This window comes from Triticum aestivum, chromosome 7B (assembly GCF_018294505.1).
Source record: "Triticum aestivum cultivar Chinese Spring chromosome 7B, IWGSC CS RefSeq v2.1, whole genome shotgun sequence".
In the NCBI taxonomy this organism is placed as follows: Eukaryota; Viridiplantae; Streptophyta; class Magnoliopsida; order Poales; family Poaceae; genus Triticum; species Triticum aestivum.
Genome location: NC_057813.1, coordinates 710,387,634 through 710,406,813, shown reverse-complemented (window position 1 = coordinate 710,406,813; position 19,180 = coordinate 710,387,634). Strand labels below are relative to the sequence as shown.

The 19,180-nt window shown below is 44.0% G+C and overlaps 3 protein-coding genes across 3 annotated transcripts; 2 read left to right on the top strand and 1 right to left on the bottom strand.

Annotated features, from left to right (window-relative positions):
• The first annotated feature begins 1,275 nt into the window (after positions 1-1,275).
• On the top strand, positions 1,276-1,973 carry LOC123155601 (probable calcium-binding protein CML25/26). The gene has a single exon (XM_044573758.1). The coding sequence runs from the start codon at positions 1,374-1,376 to the stop codon at positions 1,809-1,811; it is 438 nt and encodes a 145-aa protein (XP_044429693.1). The 5' UTR covers positions 1,276-1,373; the 3' UTR covers positions 1,812-1,973.
• A 5,106-nt stretch (positions 1,974-7,079) lies between these two features.
• On the bottom strand, positions 7,080-10,636 carry LOC123155600 (protein FAR1-RELATED SEQUENCE 5-like). The gene is made up of 6 exons (XM_044573757.1): positions 10,486-10,636; positions 10,158-10,386; positions 8,862-9,552; positions 8,304-8,761; positions 7,924-8,211; positions 7,080-7,828 (listed from the first exon to the last, which is right to left on the bottom strand). Exons 3-6 carry the CDS (start codon positions 8,896-8,898, stop codon positions 7,523-7,525), a joined length of 1,089 nt encoding a protein of 362 aa, XP_044429692.1. The 5' UTR covers positions 8,899-9,552; positions 10,158-10,386; positions 10,486-10,636; the 3' UTR covers positions 7,080-7,522.
• A 2,152-nt stretch (positions 10,637-12,788) lies between these two features.
• Positions 12,789-13,667, top strand: LOC123155599 (probable calcium-binding protein CML25/26). Its single transcript, XM_044573756.1, has one exon. It carries the CDS (start codon positions 12,885-12,887, stop codon positions 13,344-13,346), a length of 462 nt encoding a protein of 153 aa, XP_044429691.1. The 5' UTR covers positions 12,789-12,884; the 3' UTR covers positions 13,347-13,667.
• Positions 13,668-19,180: the final 5,513 nt, after the last annotated feature.

Genomic DNA, 19,180 nt, shown 5'->3' with positions numbered 1-19,180 from the left:
CGAGGTTGGTCTCGGCAAGATGGGGTTTGTTGGCTGCTTTGATGTGGGCAGGTGGTGGTTGAGCATCTCCGGGAGAAATCCTATGTCCGGCCTTGGCTGGATCCGGCGACGGTGACGCCCGTGGGCGTCGTGCTCTTTCTTGAAAGCATTGCTGTTGTGTGGTGCTCCTCCTCCCTCCTCACGGCCTTGGCTCCGGAGAATCTCAGATCTTCGAGATCGGGCGATGAAGGCGCCTTCACGTCTTCTTCCTCCTTGGGGACATCGTCTCGGAGTCGGCCACAACCTGGATACCAGTGGATGGCGGCATCTTCGCCGCGTAGTTTGCCGAGGCGGACATTTCGGGGGCGCTGATTTCTGTTTGGCAATGATGATGGCGTCGAGAGAAGCTTTGGTCGCGGCTCGGGCTTCAGTAGTCGGATCTTCCCGGCGCGTCCGAGGTGCTCTTCCGTTGGTTGCTTGGTTGCTTTGAAGTCGGAGCTGCGGTGGAGTGTGTCCATGCGGTGACGATGACAGGCGCTCGGTGGTCGGTTACGGAGGGCACGGCCGGCACAAGTCCTGCATATTTCCCTTGTGATGATCGTCGTCTGAGTCGAAGCTGTCGGTTGTTCGCGCGCGTGGTCTTCTGTTGGCATGTGCTGTCATGGTTTCTGTGCAGCTATCTATAGCTCGGTGATCCCATGTCGATGGCCAGGTTGACCGGTGGTACCCATGTTGTCTGGGTTGGATTGTATCGGTTTTAGCCCGGTTCTCCGTCAATTAACTGGGCAATTCTCACTCCTTTTTAATCAATGAAAATGGCAAATCTTTTGCCTCGTTTCGAAAAAAATAAACACGTAAAGAAAATTACGTAGGTGTAGCATCACTGATTGCTGTTTCACGCCGCGGCGGTGCTGGTGGAGCTTCATTATTGGCCATCTCATATCCATGAATCAACGTGCGCTGTCATTAACATTTGACCCTTGTATATAAAACATGGTTTCGTGGTGCTTAATTAATTGACGCAAGGAATTGAGGTCGACGCGTGCGCCATATACACTACGTCCATGATCGACGATGAACTTCTTCGAAGATACTTGTGCGCGTACAAACCACGGAGGATCGAAATATATACTAAATTTCACATACATGTGATGTGTGGTGCACAAAAATAACGCGGAAACTAAGGCGTGGATGCTGACACATCACCTCCGTCGATGCCAACATGCTGTCTTCCGCTCGCACGCGTATATATACCCCGCCAGACGCGCCATGCTATCACCAACTGCTTTCAAGGCATCCTACAAATCAAGTTACCAGCTCCCAATCAGCTAGCTAGATCAGCAGCAACATTTAGAGAAAAGGAAGCAAGATCGACGAATAGTCGTCACTCGATCATGGTGGTGCCGTCGGTGTTCGCCGCCTTCGACGAGGACGGCGACGGCAAGGTTTCCGTGTCCGAGCTACGGCGCTGCATGGAGGCGACGCTGGGTGAGGACGTGTCCGAGGAGGAGGCGGCGGCGGTCCTCGCGGCGGCGGACGCCGACGGTGATGGGTTGCTAAACCAAGAAGAGTTCTCGAGGCTGACAGCCCTCGGTGCCCAGGAAGAGGACGATGCCGACGTGAAGCGAAGGTGCCTGAGGGAGGCGTTCGGGATGTACGCGTCGTCGTCCACGGAAGACACGATTACGCCGGCGAGCCTGAGGCGGACGCTGAGCAGGCTGGGGTCGCACGAGCTGGGCGTGGAGGAGTGCCGGGCAATGATCTGCAGGTTCGACCTCGACGGCGATGGCAAACTCTCCTTCGATGAGTTCGGGATCATGATGATGGCCTGATCGTCGATCTCTCTTCTTCTAGATACTAGTAATTTGTACGTGCTTTGCACGTTAGATTATTATGTGTGATCACAGTACTTAATCATTTTAAAGTAAAAGTAAATATTCTACAGTATGTTATAATGAAATTATAATGTAATTTTCAATAATATATTTGTGTTTTGTGGTAGGAACTCATGGATTTTTTTACTGTTCGTATCAAATCACAGTAGCACAACAAATTTCTATATGAAGAATGCATCAGAAAAAACATATACTTTTATTTTAAAAGTAATATAATATTGATGTGTTTGTTAAATATTTTAGTTTCTTCAAATTCAAACTTGAAATACATATAAAATTAGTGTGATGTTATAATTTTCACCTTTCCAAACCTTCAAGTCAGCATTTTCTTATTAATTCTATTTCATCTTTGTGTTCTCCACCGAACAACATTATAAATAACTTAACACCCGTTAGGAAAAAGAAAAGAAAATCCAAATCTAAATTTTCTACTTGTCGTTTGCATATTTCTCAACGTACAACAATATTACTACTCCCTCCGTCCGGAAATACTTGTCATCAAAATTGATAAACGGAGATATATATATATATATATATATAGACGTATTTTAATTGTAGATACATCCATTTTTATCCATTTTGATGACAAGTATTTTTAGACGGAGGGAATAATTCTTTGAGAAAAATAAAATATGCTTCCGTGCATGCATTCCACTGTACTCATGTGAGGAGCAAATTTCTACTACAGTCTACAGTAACATAGGCTGCCAGCCTCTACGTACACACTTGTTTAGATGTTTCTAGTCTACACTGGAGTATGTCCTTATCTAACAGAGCCAGTTCACTACAATAAAGCTAGGTCCTCAGTCCTCACGTGAAAGTTCTCCACCAAGCTGAGTCTGGTCAGATGCCAAGTGCGGTTAACTCTAGAAAGATCTACCCAACCTCGTTTTGGCGCGCGAATGTATGAAGCGAATCCAACGAACCATGACCGTTGGATCACTTGGGGCCAACATTGATAAATGGCAGCGATTCACCCGGTGGAAGAGATCAACGGCTAACAGCATCACTGTGGGTGGCTTATCCAAGTTTGAAAATTTGTGTACTATAGTAGTAGAGACATATAATGTTCACTTATTTCATTGATCGATCACATGTGTGTACAGTCATGTGTTCGTTCATTCATTCATTGTTTTGCTCGCACGATCGCTTGTATGTTGGGGGTGGGGGGGGGGGGGGGGGGGTGTGGCTTCAGTTAAAATATGGGTTATGGAAGGTTGATTGGTTTTAATCGTCCAAATGAAAGGATGGTTATATTTGCAACCTCATGGAACGTTTCAGCATCTTATTGTGACGAGTGAGGACTTGAGGAGGTTCCGAGCGGGAAGCACATTTGCATCTCATCTATATTAAGCTGAAAAGAATTGCCGAATGCCTTCCCTACAGTATTTGACAATTCTTTTCAGCATTTTTTTTAGCAATTGCCTTCCCCATAGTATCTGGCAATCCTTTAATAAAAAAATCCCCAGCAATTTGGCATGTCCTTGCGTGTTGTAACTAAATATTGTTCTGTTTCATTTCGTTTGAAATGGATCAGGGGCTGTGTGCCCTTTTCATCAATAGTATTGCCAGATAATTGAACCCAAGCGGTCTCAAACCAAAATTAGTAACAACTCGCAATTTAGCCAAATTACAATTAGAACTCATGACTAATTCATTTGGCCACCACAACTCCAACTGGACACACACCGTCGTAAGCATCATACAGTGAAGCTATCCACATTCGTCACACCATGAGCCAGCCACACGGATTTTACCATAGAGGGACACTAATGTATATATCATTATATGGTGGCGCTAAGGCCGCGCAACCCCACAGCTTCAATTTTTCAAATGATAAGTGTCACATGTGTGGCACGAAGCACTCCGCCCCTGACATTTTACTACTAAAATTGCCATCTGAAAAGAAAAAAACAAACCCGGAAAAAACTGAAATTTGTCATCCGAAAAGAAGTTGCCATGCTTGAAAACTAAAATTGCCATGCTCGCGTCACTAAACTTGCCATAAAAAATAATCGGAGTTACCATATGTTTGTGCCACACATGTGTCACTTATCAAGGTCCTTTAATTTTAGTGACGAGCCTAGCGGAAGAATTTGCCATACTCGTAAAAGGTGTGCCCAAGGCGCTCCCAATGTATTGGCTCTTAAAAGTAATCCTAGGTGATAATAAATTTTTAGAAGCAATCACATTTAAATTCTTTATGGATCACATGTGCATTTTAATATTGTTAGCCTAGATGCAGAGAAGAGGACAGAATACAAACATAGAAAAAAAAGGCACACCGGATTAGAGCATTAATTACACTGTGGAAAACGTGACAAAGAAGAGCCGTATCTTCACTAAAATACAACTCCCTTCTTTTTCTTCTTTAGATGTGTCACATCAACATTTTATCTATGAACTTGTGCTAAGAAATATCTTCACTAAGATACAACTCCCTTCTCTTTTTTCTTTAATTGATGTGTCACTTCAGCATTTTATTTATGAACGCGTGCTATGAAACTAATTGGGAGGGGGGGGGGGTGCACATATAGCCTCACGTCAATGACACATGTCGCAAGATAAATGGAGCTGGCGGACCAGAATTAAGTAAAGAAAGATTACCTATGTCATGTTTTTTCTGAAAATGGGATTGCCCCGGTCTCTCGTTACAGGATGCACACAGTCGTGTACTACACACATTGAAATAAAAAAAGTTTTATATCAACACAAGGGCACTTAAGGCATCATTTATATAAATAATTGCACTTTACATCATTAATTAATGGCACATTATTGTTGTATTACATCCGGAATAATCTGTTAAAGAGAACAATGCTATTACCGATGTTCAACATTATTACTTTGTAGTATAATTTGAATGGAATTTTGCGAATAATCTAGCTTTTCTGCTTCATGAGCCTCTGTTGTGATTTCTACTGACATGAAACACGTGAACACAGTCGAAGATTGAAAGGGTACAAAAATCTGTTACAAGAGTTTTGATCAACTGCAAACAAATTATTGTATAGCAGTGATGCAAATAAATTTTTGCCTTTTGTAAATTAAAATAAGTCCTTTTATACTGAACTTTTATAATTTCCTATAAATGATTTTTATTATGCTACATTCTTAATTTTCATACATAGATAGTATAGTTAACCATCATAATAATAACGTTGCTAAATATTAAGTATAATGTTCTCCACAACTAGGATGCAGTAAAAACATATATCACTATTCACTTCATATAGTCGGCGAGGACAGCAACCGCGGGAAGTGGGCATATATGCGCGTCCTGGACAAGGAATTCACAAAAGGCTTCAGACAGACCCTCTCAAGCTGCAGCTTCTTAACGTCCACTGATATATACTCCAACTCTGGCATCTCCATAGACAAGCCTACGAACCGCGGGGCTTCAGAACATATAAGGAGCACATACCTCTCGGTTGCGGCTTTGATATAATTCAAGCCCTCAGAACCAAGTGCGAATGTCTTCACCATCTGCCATTGACCAGAATTCTTGCCTTTGTTACGCCTAACTGTATAGCAAAGGTCAGGTTTGCCACCTGCAATTCCATCCCGGATACCAAACAGCCCAAGCCTGCCCTCCCCGGCCTCCACAATGGCCACCCCTAGAGTGCCCCAACCAGAGGATGGGAGCTCAGCAATGGAGAACTCCATTCTCTAGATGTTGAGCACAAGCAAATCTCTCCTCTTGATCAGGGTGGACTCCCAGTAGAAGCAGCCATAGGCCTCGTGCCGCCTGAGATAAGTATGGTCCATGGGCAACACTGGCATGCATGGCCGACCAGAGCATGGGTGCCGCAGCTCGCCACTGTCCGGTGCTCAAAGAGAACATGAAGGGGTCAGCTTAGTTTTGAGAGAATCGTACAAAAGAAAATGGAGTCATAAAATACATTAGTTTTGAGAGAATCGTACAAAAGAAAATATCTTTCGCATAGCTCAAGCTTCCACTACCATTTTAGGAGTCGTAAAATCAGAACATGTATTTTCGTGGAATAGTTTTTATCTTCTATGGCCAAGGTAATGGAGAAGTAATCCAAATAAAGCTGCAGTTTACCTTTGGAGTGTTTACTTTCACCTCTAGAAATTAATTGCAGTGAAGGACTCATCTTGTCCACTTCTCATAAATATAAGGATGTAGGGAGGTTTTTTCTTTTGGTCATCTTCACATTTATTTTTTCTTTTCTTTTGATGATGTTGTTTGAAAAAAAAATCTCTGCCCAATTACTGTGTTCACAAATAACAGCCTGAGTCATTGCTCTGAATAACAAAGAAAGAATAGTGTGCCCTCACACTGTGTGATTTGAATCAGTCTCGTAAGTTAGTTATAGGCTTCACATCTATCATTTATTGATTGTGGCTAAAACCCATGATATATTTCCTTAAGTGACTTAAGCTAGGTAATAAAAATCTGAAGTCCTACAAACACTGTGTTTGTTTCAATTCCTGCTTTAAGAGAATCGTACAAAATAAATATCTTTCACGTAATCTTGAGCTTCCACTATAATGATCACAACATTTATTTCCGCGGAATTGTTCTATGGCCCAGGTAATGGAGAAGTAATCCAAATATAGATCCAGTGTACCTCTGGAGTGTTTACTTTCACATCTAGAAAATTAATACAGTTAAGAAGGACTCATCTTGTCCACTTTCTTCTCATAAATATAAGGATGTATCCATGTATGGAGATTTTTGTTTTGGTCATCTTCACATTCATTTTTTTTCTTGTGATGATGCTGTTTTGAGAAATCTCTGTCTAATTACCACCTTCACACATAACTACCTGAGTCACTGCTCTCACACTGTGTGATTGGAATCAGTCATTTAAATCAGTTACATGCTCACATCTATCATTTGTCGATTGTGGCTAGAACCCCTGATATATTTCCTTAAGTGACTTAAGCTAGGTAATAAAATATCCGAAGTCCTGCAAACACTAAACTATCAGTTTAGAATGACCAAAGATTTTCAGTGCTTGTTTCTTTATGCATACGTGCCTCTGTCTGGCTGTGTGCTCCAACCTGCATTGCAATTCGGTGCTGAACACACAAAACGTTGCATATCGCAAATCCGGTTGCGATGAATGGTCTAATATTATCTTGCCACTCCACAAGGACTGGGCATACAATCCTTCTAGATTCTACATCGGTTCAAACATGAAAGCTTCATCACTTCACAGTTTACAGGCACTGGGATCAAGCGTGGAAATCCATCCACACATAACACACTGGGAAATCATCCATTATTCTACTTGTACATGGGTTCAACATTTATTCTAAGATGCGTTAGGCATGAGCGGCCTAGTGCACGAGGTGCGCCGATGCCCTGTAACACCGCAATTCCTGCAAGTCACAGGCTTGCGAGGTTGTTTAGGAACATCACCACGGTCCGGGCATGTAGTCCTCTTGTGCCCTGGGAGTTTACAAATGCTGCAGAACCTAGTCCTCTTGCTCAGGCCTTCATACGGCGCTTTCTCTCTGCTTGAGCATGGTCGTCCCACACCACGTTTTTTGGCTGGAGCTGACAGTGCAGCGAGCGCATCCCAGTTGCCAGATGCAGTCATGCTGTTCTCATTGGCAGGGACATCCGGTTCAATGGTACCCACTGCCATACCTGAGCCATTGTTCTTTCTGCTTGCTTATGCAGCTATCCTATCCTCTATCCCGAGTCCATCCCTATTTTCAGCAAATGGAGATGCCTCCACGATCAAGTCTTTCATCTTCTTTAGTACCAACTCGTACGCAACTACTGATGAGTCTCCAATCCTCACCAGTTCCATAGCATGCAGGTACAGAGTCGAACTCCGACGGGTAAATGATTGATTAGCAGCCTGGTCCTTTTGGAAGTGAGCAATGTGCTGTGGCAAGATGTCCCTAGCATTTTTTGTCCACCTTTTCATAATGTGCCACTTAGGTATTTCCTGCACGCCAATGTGGTCCATCACCTGAGTAAACAAGGAAAACAAGTGAGTCCCCACGGATGTCACGAAGACACACTTGTCACCATATATCATGTAAGTTAGCGGCGAGCAGAAATAACCTTCAAGGTATGGCAGCATAGCAACCCCATGTGTGCAAACTGCCCGCATTTGCAATCAAACCAATCCCCATCGGCAGATATGGTCACCACATATTCTAGCTTGCTCCACCTCTCTCTTTTTTTAGCGTCACTGTGCCTTGCAATATATATTTTCTTCTTCTCCACTTCCTCAATTTGGTATGATCCACCCTCGAAGAGATTATCACCAAATAATTCAAACATCTTTCTTGTGTAAACCTTACTCACGTGCCTCTCGATAGCAATGTTTGTCCTCATTACAGCGCCACTCTGCCGAAAGGAGCACAACAAAAATAGATGATTAGTATTTTCCATATGGAATAGAATCACACATACTTCAAGCACAAGTAAATCTAGCTTACAATCCTTGTTCTTTTTTCCTGGTAGCTCTCATCTGATTCACGGTCGAATTGAAGCATCATGTACTGGCGCACGAATACATGCATTGGGCTAGCTGGTGGCATGTAAATCTTCAACATGTTGTTGGCGCTCTCGCTACGCTGTGTGCTGGTCATTTTCACACAGAAGACTCCTCTGAAGTATGGCTTCGCCCACTTGTGCCGTATCTCGTACAGGTTTGTCATGTAATTGTGGGATTTCAGATTGTATTTCTCAACTAATGAAGCCCATGCCGTCTCAAATTCCTCCTCACTTATCATGTGATTCTTAACTTTATGGAATTTAGCCCTAAACTCGCTCTTGCTTGTGTACAGTGGGCCAAGGCTTTCTTTTGCTTTCTTGAGAACGTGCCACTTGCACCACCTATGGACGGTATTAGGGAGCTCGCTTCCGATTGCTATCTCCATGGCTCTTGCTTGGTCTGCAATATGGACAACAGAGTAAAACTGGGTCAAATATGTGCAATTATGTAGTAGTAGACAAGTACATATGCATCGGTCTGTTTTTAGCTTCGCACAAACCTGTCAATATTGTCTGGGGGTGTTTTCCACCCATCATGTTGATGAACTAAGAAAAAACCCACCAGAAGCTCTCTACTTGTCCATCACGCATCAGCACTCCAGCAAGAATTATGCACTGAAAGTGGTTGTTCACTCCAACAAACAAACCAAACGGCAAGTCATACAAGTTTGTCTGATACGTCATATCAAATGTGACAACATCGCCAAAGAACTTGTACTGCAACTTGCTGTTCCCATTCATCCACATAAGGTTTTTGATTCTGCTTTCCTCATCGCCCTGGACCCTGTATGTGAATTCTGGGTCATTCCGCTGAATTTCTTTGAATACGGCAAGGGTTTTGTTCACATCATCATCAGCTTGGTCTCGGCTTATTCTCCCGCATAGATTGCGCAATGACCTTTTTGTAAAAGGAACGCTCTGTGACTACCCGAAGAAGCTGCCAACTGGGCTATACACCTTGTTGAGGTTCACATTGTTTGCCCTGAGCTGTTTCACCAAATCCTTTGTGTACACATCTATGTGTTTGTGGGATGGCCAGTGCACTTTTTCTCCGCACGTAAGCGACAAGGAATGATTGTGACTCGGCTGGTGCTCAGCAATGTGCCATCCACTGTCAGTAGCTCTTAGTAATCTGACCATCACAGGGCACTCGCAACGGCAAGACCTGCTATTCTGCTGCTCTGGTTTCCCCTGCAAACAATTTTCCAGTAGTCAGAGATTAACATATGAAAATACAGGGGCTATGACTATCCCCAAAATATTTTTTTTTGTGATTTTCAAGGTGCTAACCGAGCATCCACAAAAAAATTCTTGCATACATTTAGTCCTCTCAAGATTCAAACGACTCTTGCCGTATCGTATACCAAATCAAAGCTCCCATGAATATAGATTATAAAAATCGTATGCTTCTCCAAGGGAATCAAAACTCATCCCAATCTCTGGCCTTACTAGAATTTCTGAAGTTTTGTCAGCATATCTCCGTATGGTTTCTTCCAAAGGAGTTACCCTCCTAGCACATGGCACTCTATCCGGGGGAGCGCGCCCAACTCGAAGCCAATCTTAAGGTTCACCAATCTTAAGGTTCACCAATATTAAGGTTCACCAATATTTGAGGGACGCTCACTTTTCAGTTCACCAATCTTATGGTTTAATCTCAGGAGGATATGACTAGTGTGACTGTAAATCTAACTTTGTTTTGTTTTCATGACACTAGCTGTCACAATTTGTTTTACTATAATTTGCACACCTCTACCAAATTGTGCGCTTTAAAAAAGATCAATGAATCAGATATTTACCTCCTGGTCCACCCCGGTGCCTCGGGGTTAACTTTCAGTGGATTCAGCAGATTTTGCTGGTGACAGCGGCCTCTTGCCCGCGGACCTGTTAGGATGAGATGAAGCGCCGATGTGACCAACTACAATCGCGCAAGATGAGTGGCCAGTTGCCGGCGCCGACCGTGGGACGTCCATCAGCACCAGTGGATCTGGCCGCTCAACGTGGGCAGTGACTTCAGTCAAAGGAAATCTATGGCATCAGGGGGGAAAATGAGAAGCATTCAGCCTCTTCCTGTTGCTGGGGCATCCCTGAATACCGAAGAATAGAGTGATGAGTTAAACATCGTACCTGTCGGCTGGATCTAGCAGAAATTCAAGCCCGTTCTACACTTCTTCCACGCAGATCGCTGCACTTCCTTCCGCCGCCATTCCTTCACCTCCCGCCGTCTTCGCTTCGTAGGGTTGGGGGAATTGCTCATTTTTGCAAAGAAGGGACACCGCGATGTCTCCAGCTGCCCCACACCTGTCCTACGTGGACATCATTTACTGCAGCGATGACGACGGCTTTTTGCATCAGACGGCGGCCTTACGTGTCTGCTCGGGGAACAAGATTTTTCTAACGGACCTGAGCCACGAACCGGCTCATCGACGTAACCGCACGTTTCCACAACGTGCCCGTGGGCTGGCGTACACAACTGTTCATGACCGTATTCAGCCGGCCAATAACATTTTACTTGGTCCGTATTGTTTGACATGGGTCCATTAGCGCGCATCCCAAGTCGTGAACCAACGAACAGGATAAAGTGTTCAGATGCCGCTATAACCAGCAATGCCGCTCTCATATATAGCTCCTTTTTTAGTATAATGATTATATATAGCTCCTTGTTATATAGGATAGGAGAAATATATGTAGATCACATCTTATATGTGCCCGGTCGTTTTTTTTTAATCTGCAACTTGTTTTTTTTTTGCAGGAAAAAAAATCTGCAACTTTTTATAACAACACGGAGTTGAACATAGGCGACCGACCCAAAAGAGTAGATACAGATCCCGTCAATTTGCAGTATCTTTTGGACGTGCATGTCATGTGGATTTATAGCAACACGGAGTTGAACATCAGCGACTGACCCAACGAAGCTGATCATTCTCAGTTCTCTTTTGGACGGCAACGTGTATCTTAGTCAACCTGAAAGACCAAGTTACTAGTCTGAATATTTACATGGAAACACCTACCGAAATTTACTCCATTTAGAGAGAGAGAGAGAGGGAGAGAGAGAGAGAGAGAGAGAGAGAGAGAGAGAGAGAGAGAGAGAGATGTTCACAACAACCAATTAACCCGCAAAAAAAAACAAAAAACTGGCGTACCTACCACATGATTTGCACGTTCCTGTCCAAAAGAGAACTGAGAATAGGACAATGCCGCGTATGTAAGCATACGTACTCATATCAATGTGAGATTGATGACATGAGAAGAATCTCACATAAGATGAGCACGTAGAAATTTAATAGTACTGCTATATTTATCGTTGCTAGAACCAGAAAGGACACAGAAGTAACATCATGAAAGAAGAGAAGACTAGTTAGTACTTCTGTCACACATCATTTGACCTTGGCCTTGTCTTTTCATAACAGAAACAGAAGGGGTTTTGAATAGTACTCCCTCCGTTTCATAATGTAGTGCCTATAGATTTTTACAAAAGTCAAACATTACAAACTTTGACCATGTATATAAAGAAAAGTAGGTACATCTAGAATACCAAATGCACCTCATTGGATACATCGTGAGTTATATTTTCAGAATATACATGTTTGGTATTGTAGATGTAGACAATTTTCTCTATACACTTGGTCAAAGTTGGCAAAGTTTGACTTTTATAAAAATCTATAGGCACTACATTATGGAATGGAGGAAGTAGCAGATACATACCTCCATCGAATTGTGTAGTAGTATGGGCTGAGATGCTCTGTGCCTATGCATGATACATCCCATCCATCGAGAACAATATTCATTTTTTTAAAGCTATTACCGCCTTATTAAAATATAAGACATTTTTTAGGTTACGTACGAGTACTTTGTAACTGATTAGCAGTAGTTTTCTTGCGAGGCAGTTGAGAATATGATTTTTTTTCTCTCTCCCCTGCTGACTAATCAATTAAGCTCTAGATAACTATTACCATGGCTGCCATGCCGTGCACATCTCGCCCAGCGCGTTGGCGTCGTCGGCCGTTGACGGCCGCGTTGCCGATGGAGCTTCATTATTCGTCATGTCCATCAATCCACGTGCTGTCATAAACATCTGGCCCTTGGATATAGAACATGATTTGTTGGTGCTTAATAAATTGACGCAAGGACCGCACGTCAGGCGTGGCGAGCAATCCTCAAATCATTCGAATTTGAATGAATTGACGCAAGGAATTGAGGTCCACGCATGCGCCACGTTTACTAATGATCGATGTTAAACTTCTTCGAAAGGGACTTGTACGCGTAGGAAACACCCATATAGTACTTAATTTCACATATGCATGTGCGCTGCACAAAAATGACGCGGAAACTAATGAAGGCGTCGTTGCTGACACACCATCTCCATCGATGCCAACATGCTGCCTTCCGTTCGCACGCGTATGTATATATACCCCGCCACACGCGCCATGTTATCACCAACTGCTTTCAAGGCATACAAATGAAGTTAATTACCAGCTCCCAATCAGCTAGCCAGCAGATCATCTAGTGAAAAGGAAGCAAGATCGATGAATAGTCACTCGATCATGGCGGTGCCGTCGGTGTTCGCCGCCTTCGACGAGGACGGCGACGGCAAGGTGTCCGCCTCCGAGCTGCGGCGCTGCATGGAGGCCACGCTGGGCGACGGCGTGTCCGAGAAGGAGGCGGCCGCGGTCCTCGCGGCGGTGGACGCGGACGGCGATGGGCTGCTAAACCAAGAAGAGTTCTCGAGGCTGACAGCCGGCGCCGGCATCCATGAAGAGGAGGACGATGCAGACCCGAAGCGAAGGTGCCTGAGGGAGGCGTTCGGGATGTACGCGTCGTCGCCCACGGAAGACACGATTACGCCGGCGAGCCTGAGGCGGACGCTGAGCAGGCTGGGGTCGCACGAGCTGGGCGTGGAGGAGTGCCAGGCAATGATCTGCAGGTTCGACCTCGATGGCGATGGCAAACTCTCGTTCGACGAGTTCCGGGTCATGATGATGGCATGATCATCGACTCGATCTCTTCTTCGCATTCTTCTAGATCACATAGAATGTTCACTTAATTCATTTATCGATCACATATGTATGTACAGTCATGTGTTCATTCATTCATTGTTTTGGTCGCACAAATGCATGATGGCTTGTATGTCAGGTTATTGGGGAAGTTGTGGCTTTAGTTCAAATGTGGGTTGACTGTTTTCAGTTGTCCAACTGAAAGGATGGTTATATTTGCAGTCTTGTGCAACACTTGAGGATCTTATTGTGACGAGTGAGGACTTCCGGAGGTTTCGAGCCGGAGGCAAATTTGCATCGCATCAATTAAGCTTATAAGAATTGTCAGATACTGTGGGGAAAGCAATTCGGCCTGTCCTCGACTGCTGTAACTGAATACTGTTCTGTTTCATTTCGTTTGAAATGGATCAGTGCCCTTTTCATCTATATATAGAACTGCTAGATATAATTAAACCCAAGCGTAAACATGTGAATAGTTTGGGCTGAAATTGAAGTTCTAGTTCAGTTTTTACATTGGTTTGTTTTGGATTAGTCTGAGGCCAACTCCAATGCACCGACGCATTTGGTCCACACGTGTCCGTTTGGACCGAAACGGACAAAAACGCCGGCCCAATGCACCTATGCAAACAGACCGGCGTTCGTTTTTCTGTCTACCGCAACACATTTCCCAAACGCGTCAGAGTGAACACGGCGCGGATGAGCGCGACGCCCTCCCTTGTTCTCCTCATGGCCCGCCCGGTGGCAGCACATCGAACATTCTTTCCCTCCCCCTCCACACTCGACTCCCCCACCATCGTCGCCGCCTCCCACTCCGGACCACTTGGACACCACCTAGGCCGCCGCCACATCCACCCAATTCACCCCCCCCCCCCCGCCACACCTCCGTTGAGGAACGTAGCAAGCAATTTCAAAACTTTTCATATAGTCACGTAAGATCTATCTAGGAGATGCATAGCAATGAGAGGGGAAGAGTGTGCTTACGTACCCTCGTAGACCGAAAGCGGAAGCGTTATGTTAACGCGGTTGATGTAGTCGAACATCTTCATGATCCAACCGATCTAGCACCGAATGTACGGCACCTCCGAGTCCAGCACATGTTCAGCTCGATGACGTCCCTCGAACTCTTGATCCAGCAGAGGGTCGAGGGAGAGTTTCGTCAGCACAACAGTGTTGATGATGTGATCCGCGCAGGGCTTCGCCTAAGCACTACGATGATACTATCGGAGGAGTAAACGGTGAAGGAAGGCACCGCACACGGCTAAGACAATGTTGTGCCTTTGGGGTGCCCCCCTGCCCCCGTATATAAACGAGGGAGGAGGAGGTCGACCACCAGGGGCGCACCAAGGGACGGGGGAGTCCTACTAGGAATCCACTACTAGTAGGATTTGCCCCCCCCCCTCTTTTTTCCTTCTTACAGAGGTGGAAACGGGGAAGGAAAGGGAGTAGGACAAGGAAAGGGGGGTGGCGCCCTCTTTCTCTAGTCCAATTCAGCCTCCTCCCTTGTGGGGGCGCACCGGCCCCTTGTGGGATGGTTAGCCTCCCTCCCATGGCCCATATGGCCCATATCTTCCACCGGGGGGTTCCGGTAACCCTTTCGGTACTCCGGTTTGTACCCGATACACTTCCGAACCCTTCCGGTGTGCGAATACCACCTTCCAATATATCAATCTTTACCTCTCGACCATTTTGAGACTCCTCGTCATGTTCGCGATCTCATCCGGGTCTCCGAACAAACTTCAGTCACCAAAACACATAACTCATAATACAAATCATCATCAAACGTTAAGCGTGCGGACCCTATATGTTCGAGAACGATGTAGACATGATCGAGACACATCTTCGATCAATAACCAATAGCGGAACCTGGATGCTCATATTGGCTCCTACATATTCAACGAAGATCTTTATCGGTCAAACCGCACAACAACATACGTTGTTCCCTTTGTCATCGGTATGTTAGTTGCCCGAGATTCTATCATCGGTATCTTCATACCTCGTTCAATCTCGTTACCGACAAGTCTCTTTACTCATTCAGTAATGCTTCATCCCGCAACTAACTCATTAGTCACATTGCTTGCAAGACTTATACTGATGAGCATTGCCGAGAGGGCCCAGAGATACCTCTCCGATACATGGAGTGACAAATCCTTATCTCGATCTATGCCAACCCAACAAACACCTTCAGAGACACCTGTAGAGCATCTTTATAATCACCCATTATGTTGTGACGTTTGATAGCACACAAGGTGTTCCTCCGGTATTCGGGAGTTGCATAATCTCATAGTCAGAGGAACATGTATAAGTCATGAAGAAAGCAATAGCAATAAAACATAACGATCATTATGCTAAGCTAATGGATGGGTCTTGTTCATCGCATCATTCTCTAATGATGTGATCCCATTCATCAAATGACAACACATGTCTATGGTCAGAAAACACAACCATCTTTGATTAAAAAGCTAGTCAAGTAGAGGCATACTAGGGACACTTTGTTTTGTCTATGTATTCACACATGTACTAAGCTTCCGGTTAATACAATTCTAGCATGAATTATAAACATTTATCATGATATAAGGAAATATAAATAACAACTTTATAATTGCCTCTAGGGCATATTTTCTTCAGTCTCCCACTTACACTAGAGTCAATAATCTAGTTCACATCGCTATGTGATTTAACACCAATAGTTCACATCTGTATGTGATTAACACCCATAGTTCACATTGCCATGTGACCAACAACCAAAGGGTTTATTAGAGTCAATAATCTAGTTCACATCACTATGTGATTAACACCCAAAGAGTACTAAGGTGTGATCATGTTTTGCTTGTGAGAGAAGTTTAGTCAACGGGTCTGCTAAATTCAGAGCAGTATGTATTTTGCAAATTTTCTATGTTGAAAGTGCGTTATATCAACTAGAGGGGGGTGAATAGGCGATTTTTATGAATTCTTCACTGAGGAATTAGCTGGTGAGGAAATTCCTTAGCGAAAAACTACTTGCAGCGGAATAAATACTCAGAAGTAAACATAATAGAACACAAGCATAGTCATCACGATGAAATGAAGACAAGCACAGAGTACAGAAAGCGTAAACATAGGATAGCACAAGATGAAGACGGACAAACTGAAGAAATAGAACTGAGGAAAGTGAGAAAGTCTTCAGTCAAAGTCTTCAAACAGATATGAACAAGCACACAACAAGTGAAATGAGGAATTGAAAGAGTTAAGGAAATAGAACCAGTAAGCTTGGTGAAGACAATGATTTGGTAGACCAGTTCCAACTGCTATCTCAGTTGTATATCTGGTTGGAGAAGCTAGGTATTTAAACCAAAGGACACACAGTCCCGGACACACAGTCCTCACCGTATTCTCCATGAGCTAAAGTCACACGACCTCGCCCAATCACTCGTGGTAAGTCTTCAGTTGACTTCCAGACCTTCACAAACTCAGTCACTCGGCGATCCACAATTCCTCTTGGATAGATGCTCTAGACCTTGACGCCTAACCGTCTGGAAGAAGCACAGTCTTCAAAGGTAACAAGCGTCGGATCCACGCAGGATCAATCTCTTCAGTGATGCTCAATCACTTTGGATTTGAAGGTGTTTGGGTTTGGGTTTTGGGTTTTCCTCACTTGATGATTTTGGCTGAAAGTCCTCGGAGGATGGGATGCTCTCAAATGACAAGTGTCAGTTTCTCTCGGAGTAGCAAACCAACTAGTGGTTGTAGGGGGTGGCTATTTATAGCCTAGGGAGCAGCCCGACATGATAAGACATAAATGCCCTTCAATAATATGACCATTAGGTGGGTAGATATTTTGGGACAGCTGGCGCGTAGCACAGCAACGGTCGGAATTTTGACTCTCAAATTCCTCAGGGCTATCATGTTCCTCACTGTGTAGGCAATTCACACTGGCGAATTCCTAACTCCTCAGTCAGAACAAATTCCTGAGAGACCAGAAGAACTTTGTCTCTGTCACTGAAGAATATGACTGAACTGTATGAGATTTCCAATGGCTTCACTCGAAGGGATTGGTAGGTGTAGGATTTTGAGTTGAGCATCACATGGAAATTTTTTCTTAGTATTTCCTCGACCCCCTTTAACAGTACGGTGTTTCTTATGACTCAAGAAAGAGAAAATGAAACTACGAAAACAAAAGTCTTCACGCTTCATGTTCCTCGAATGAATTCCAAGTCTTCAAGGTCACACCAATTTCTTCACTTTCAAAATCTTCAGAAAGTCTTCAGAAATCCAAAGTTTTCAGTAGAAGAACTTCAGTTTTAGGGGTCGATTTTCTCTGTAAATATCAAACTCCTCATAGACTTATAGACCTGTGTACACTCACAAAGGCATCAGTCCCTTAACCTATAAGTCTTCAATACACCAAAATCACTAAGGGGCACTAGATGCACTTACAATCTCCCCCTTTTTGGTGCTTGATGACAATATAGGTTAAGTTTTCAACGGGGATAATCATATGAAGTGTAAATACTGATATTGAGGAATTTGATTGCAAGATGTAGAAGAACTCCCCCTGAAGATGTGCATCGTGAGGAATTTGCTTTTGAAGCAATGCACACTTGAAGAGTAAAATCATGGAGATCTCCCCCTATATCTTGTAATTCATACACGCATTTGACATAATATGAAGAATTTGAAATGCATGATGAAATATGGTGACTGATGTAATTCAGCATGCGTGTAATGACATTAATGAGGAATAAGCATGCAGAAGAACTCAGCAAAAGTATCAGGCCACCATAGAGTTTAAGTTTACAACTCGATCCAGCAAAGTCATCAAAACAACGAGAGTTGTAACTTGCAAAAAAACGCCCATATATGATAGACCCACTTGAAGACTAACTCAAATTTCTCCCCCTTTGTCATCGAATGACCAAAAGGGTTGAAAATGAGGACTAACACCCGTGAAGAATAGCATGATGATGGAGGAGCGCCAGCGTTGTTGGGGTCTTGTGTCGTTGTAGTGCCTGCCGCAGTGTCGTCCAAGTCTTCATACTCGTCCGTGTTGCGTGATGAAGAATATGAACTGGCTACCAAGGGAGGAACCTTGACCCTCTTGTATTTTTTCGGTGAAGGAGCAGACCAGTCAAAATCGTCCTTGAAGCCCATTTGCTTCAGATCTTCTTCACCATATAGATGTGACAGAATAGCCCATGTGCGATCAAAGACTTCATGGAGGTAGTAATGGTTTTTCTTCACTGCATTATGTGTAGACGTCATGTTGTGAAGAATTGAACCAAACTGGCGGTTAACCCATTTGTGGTTTCGATCCACCTTCTGGTGAAGACTAAGAAGTAGCTCACGACCAGTCATCACACGAGGAGCAGTGGCTTGAGGATTTGACTTGGGTGCATTGGCAGCAGAATCATGAGTGGCAGAGTCATCATTGGTGGAATAAGATGCAGCTTTGCGAAACTGACCATCCAATGGACTAATGCCTTCATCAACAATAGCAGTGGCCTTGCCGTTTTCATCAGCTGAGGAGAATGTCCGCTTGAGGACTTCAATAGGGGGCAAGTAGCTGCCATGGTTGAGTGTATCAGCTTTGTAGTTGAGTGAAGACCTTGTTCGGATGAATCTCATAATGAAAGGAGCATAAGGCATCAGCTCAAACGGAGATTGTGCAACATTTGCAAGAGTCCTCATGAAGAAATCATCATAATTGACAGGAATGCCATGCATGATGTTGAATAGCAGATTCTTCATGATGCCAACAATGTCCTCATCAGATGAGTCGTGGCCTTTGATAGGAGTCAAAGTCTTCGTCAGAATGCGATAGACTGTTCTTGGCACATACAGTAAGTCCATCA

Bases quoted from the DNA above. Each gene is read 5' to 3' on its own strand.
- LOC123155601 (XM_044573758.1), top strand. From the start codon at position 1,374: ATGGTGGTGCCGTCGGTGTTCGCCGCCTTCGACGAGGACGGCGACGGC.
- LOC123155600 (XM_044573757.1), bottom strand. From the start codon at position 8,898: ATGATGGGTGGAAAACACCCCCAGACAATATTGACAG. The intron at 8,762-8,861 runs GTTTGTGCGAAG...TCCATATTGCAG, and splicing joins CCCCCAGACAATATTGACAG to ACCAAGCAAGAGCCATGGAG. The intron at 7,829-7,923 runs GTTATTTCTGCT...TTGTTTACTCAG, and splicing joins TATGCTGCCATACCTTGAAG to GTGATGGACCACATTGGCGT.
- LOC123155599 (XM_044573756.1), top strand. From the start codon at position 12,885: ATGAATAGTCACTCGATCATGGCGGTGCCGTCGGTGTTCGCCGCCTTC.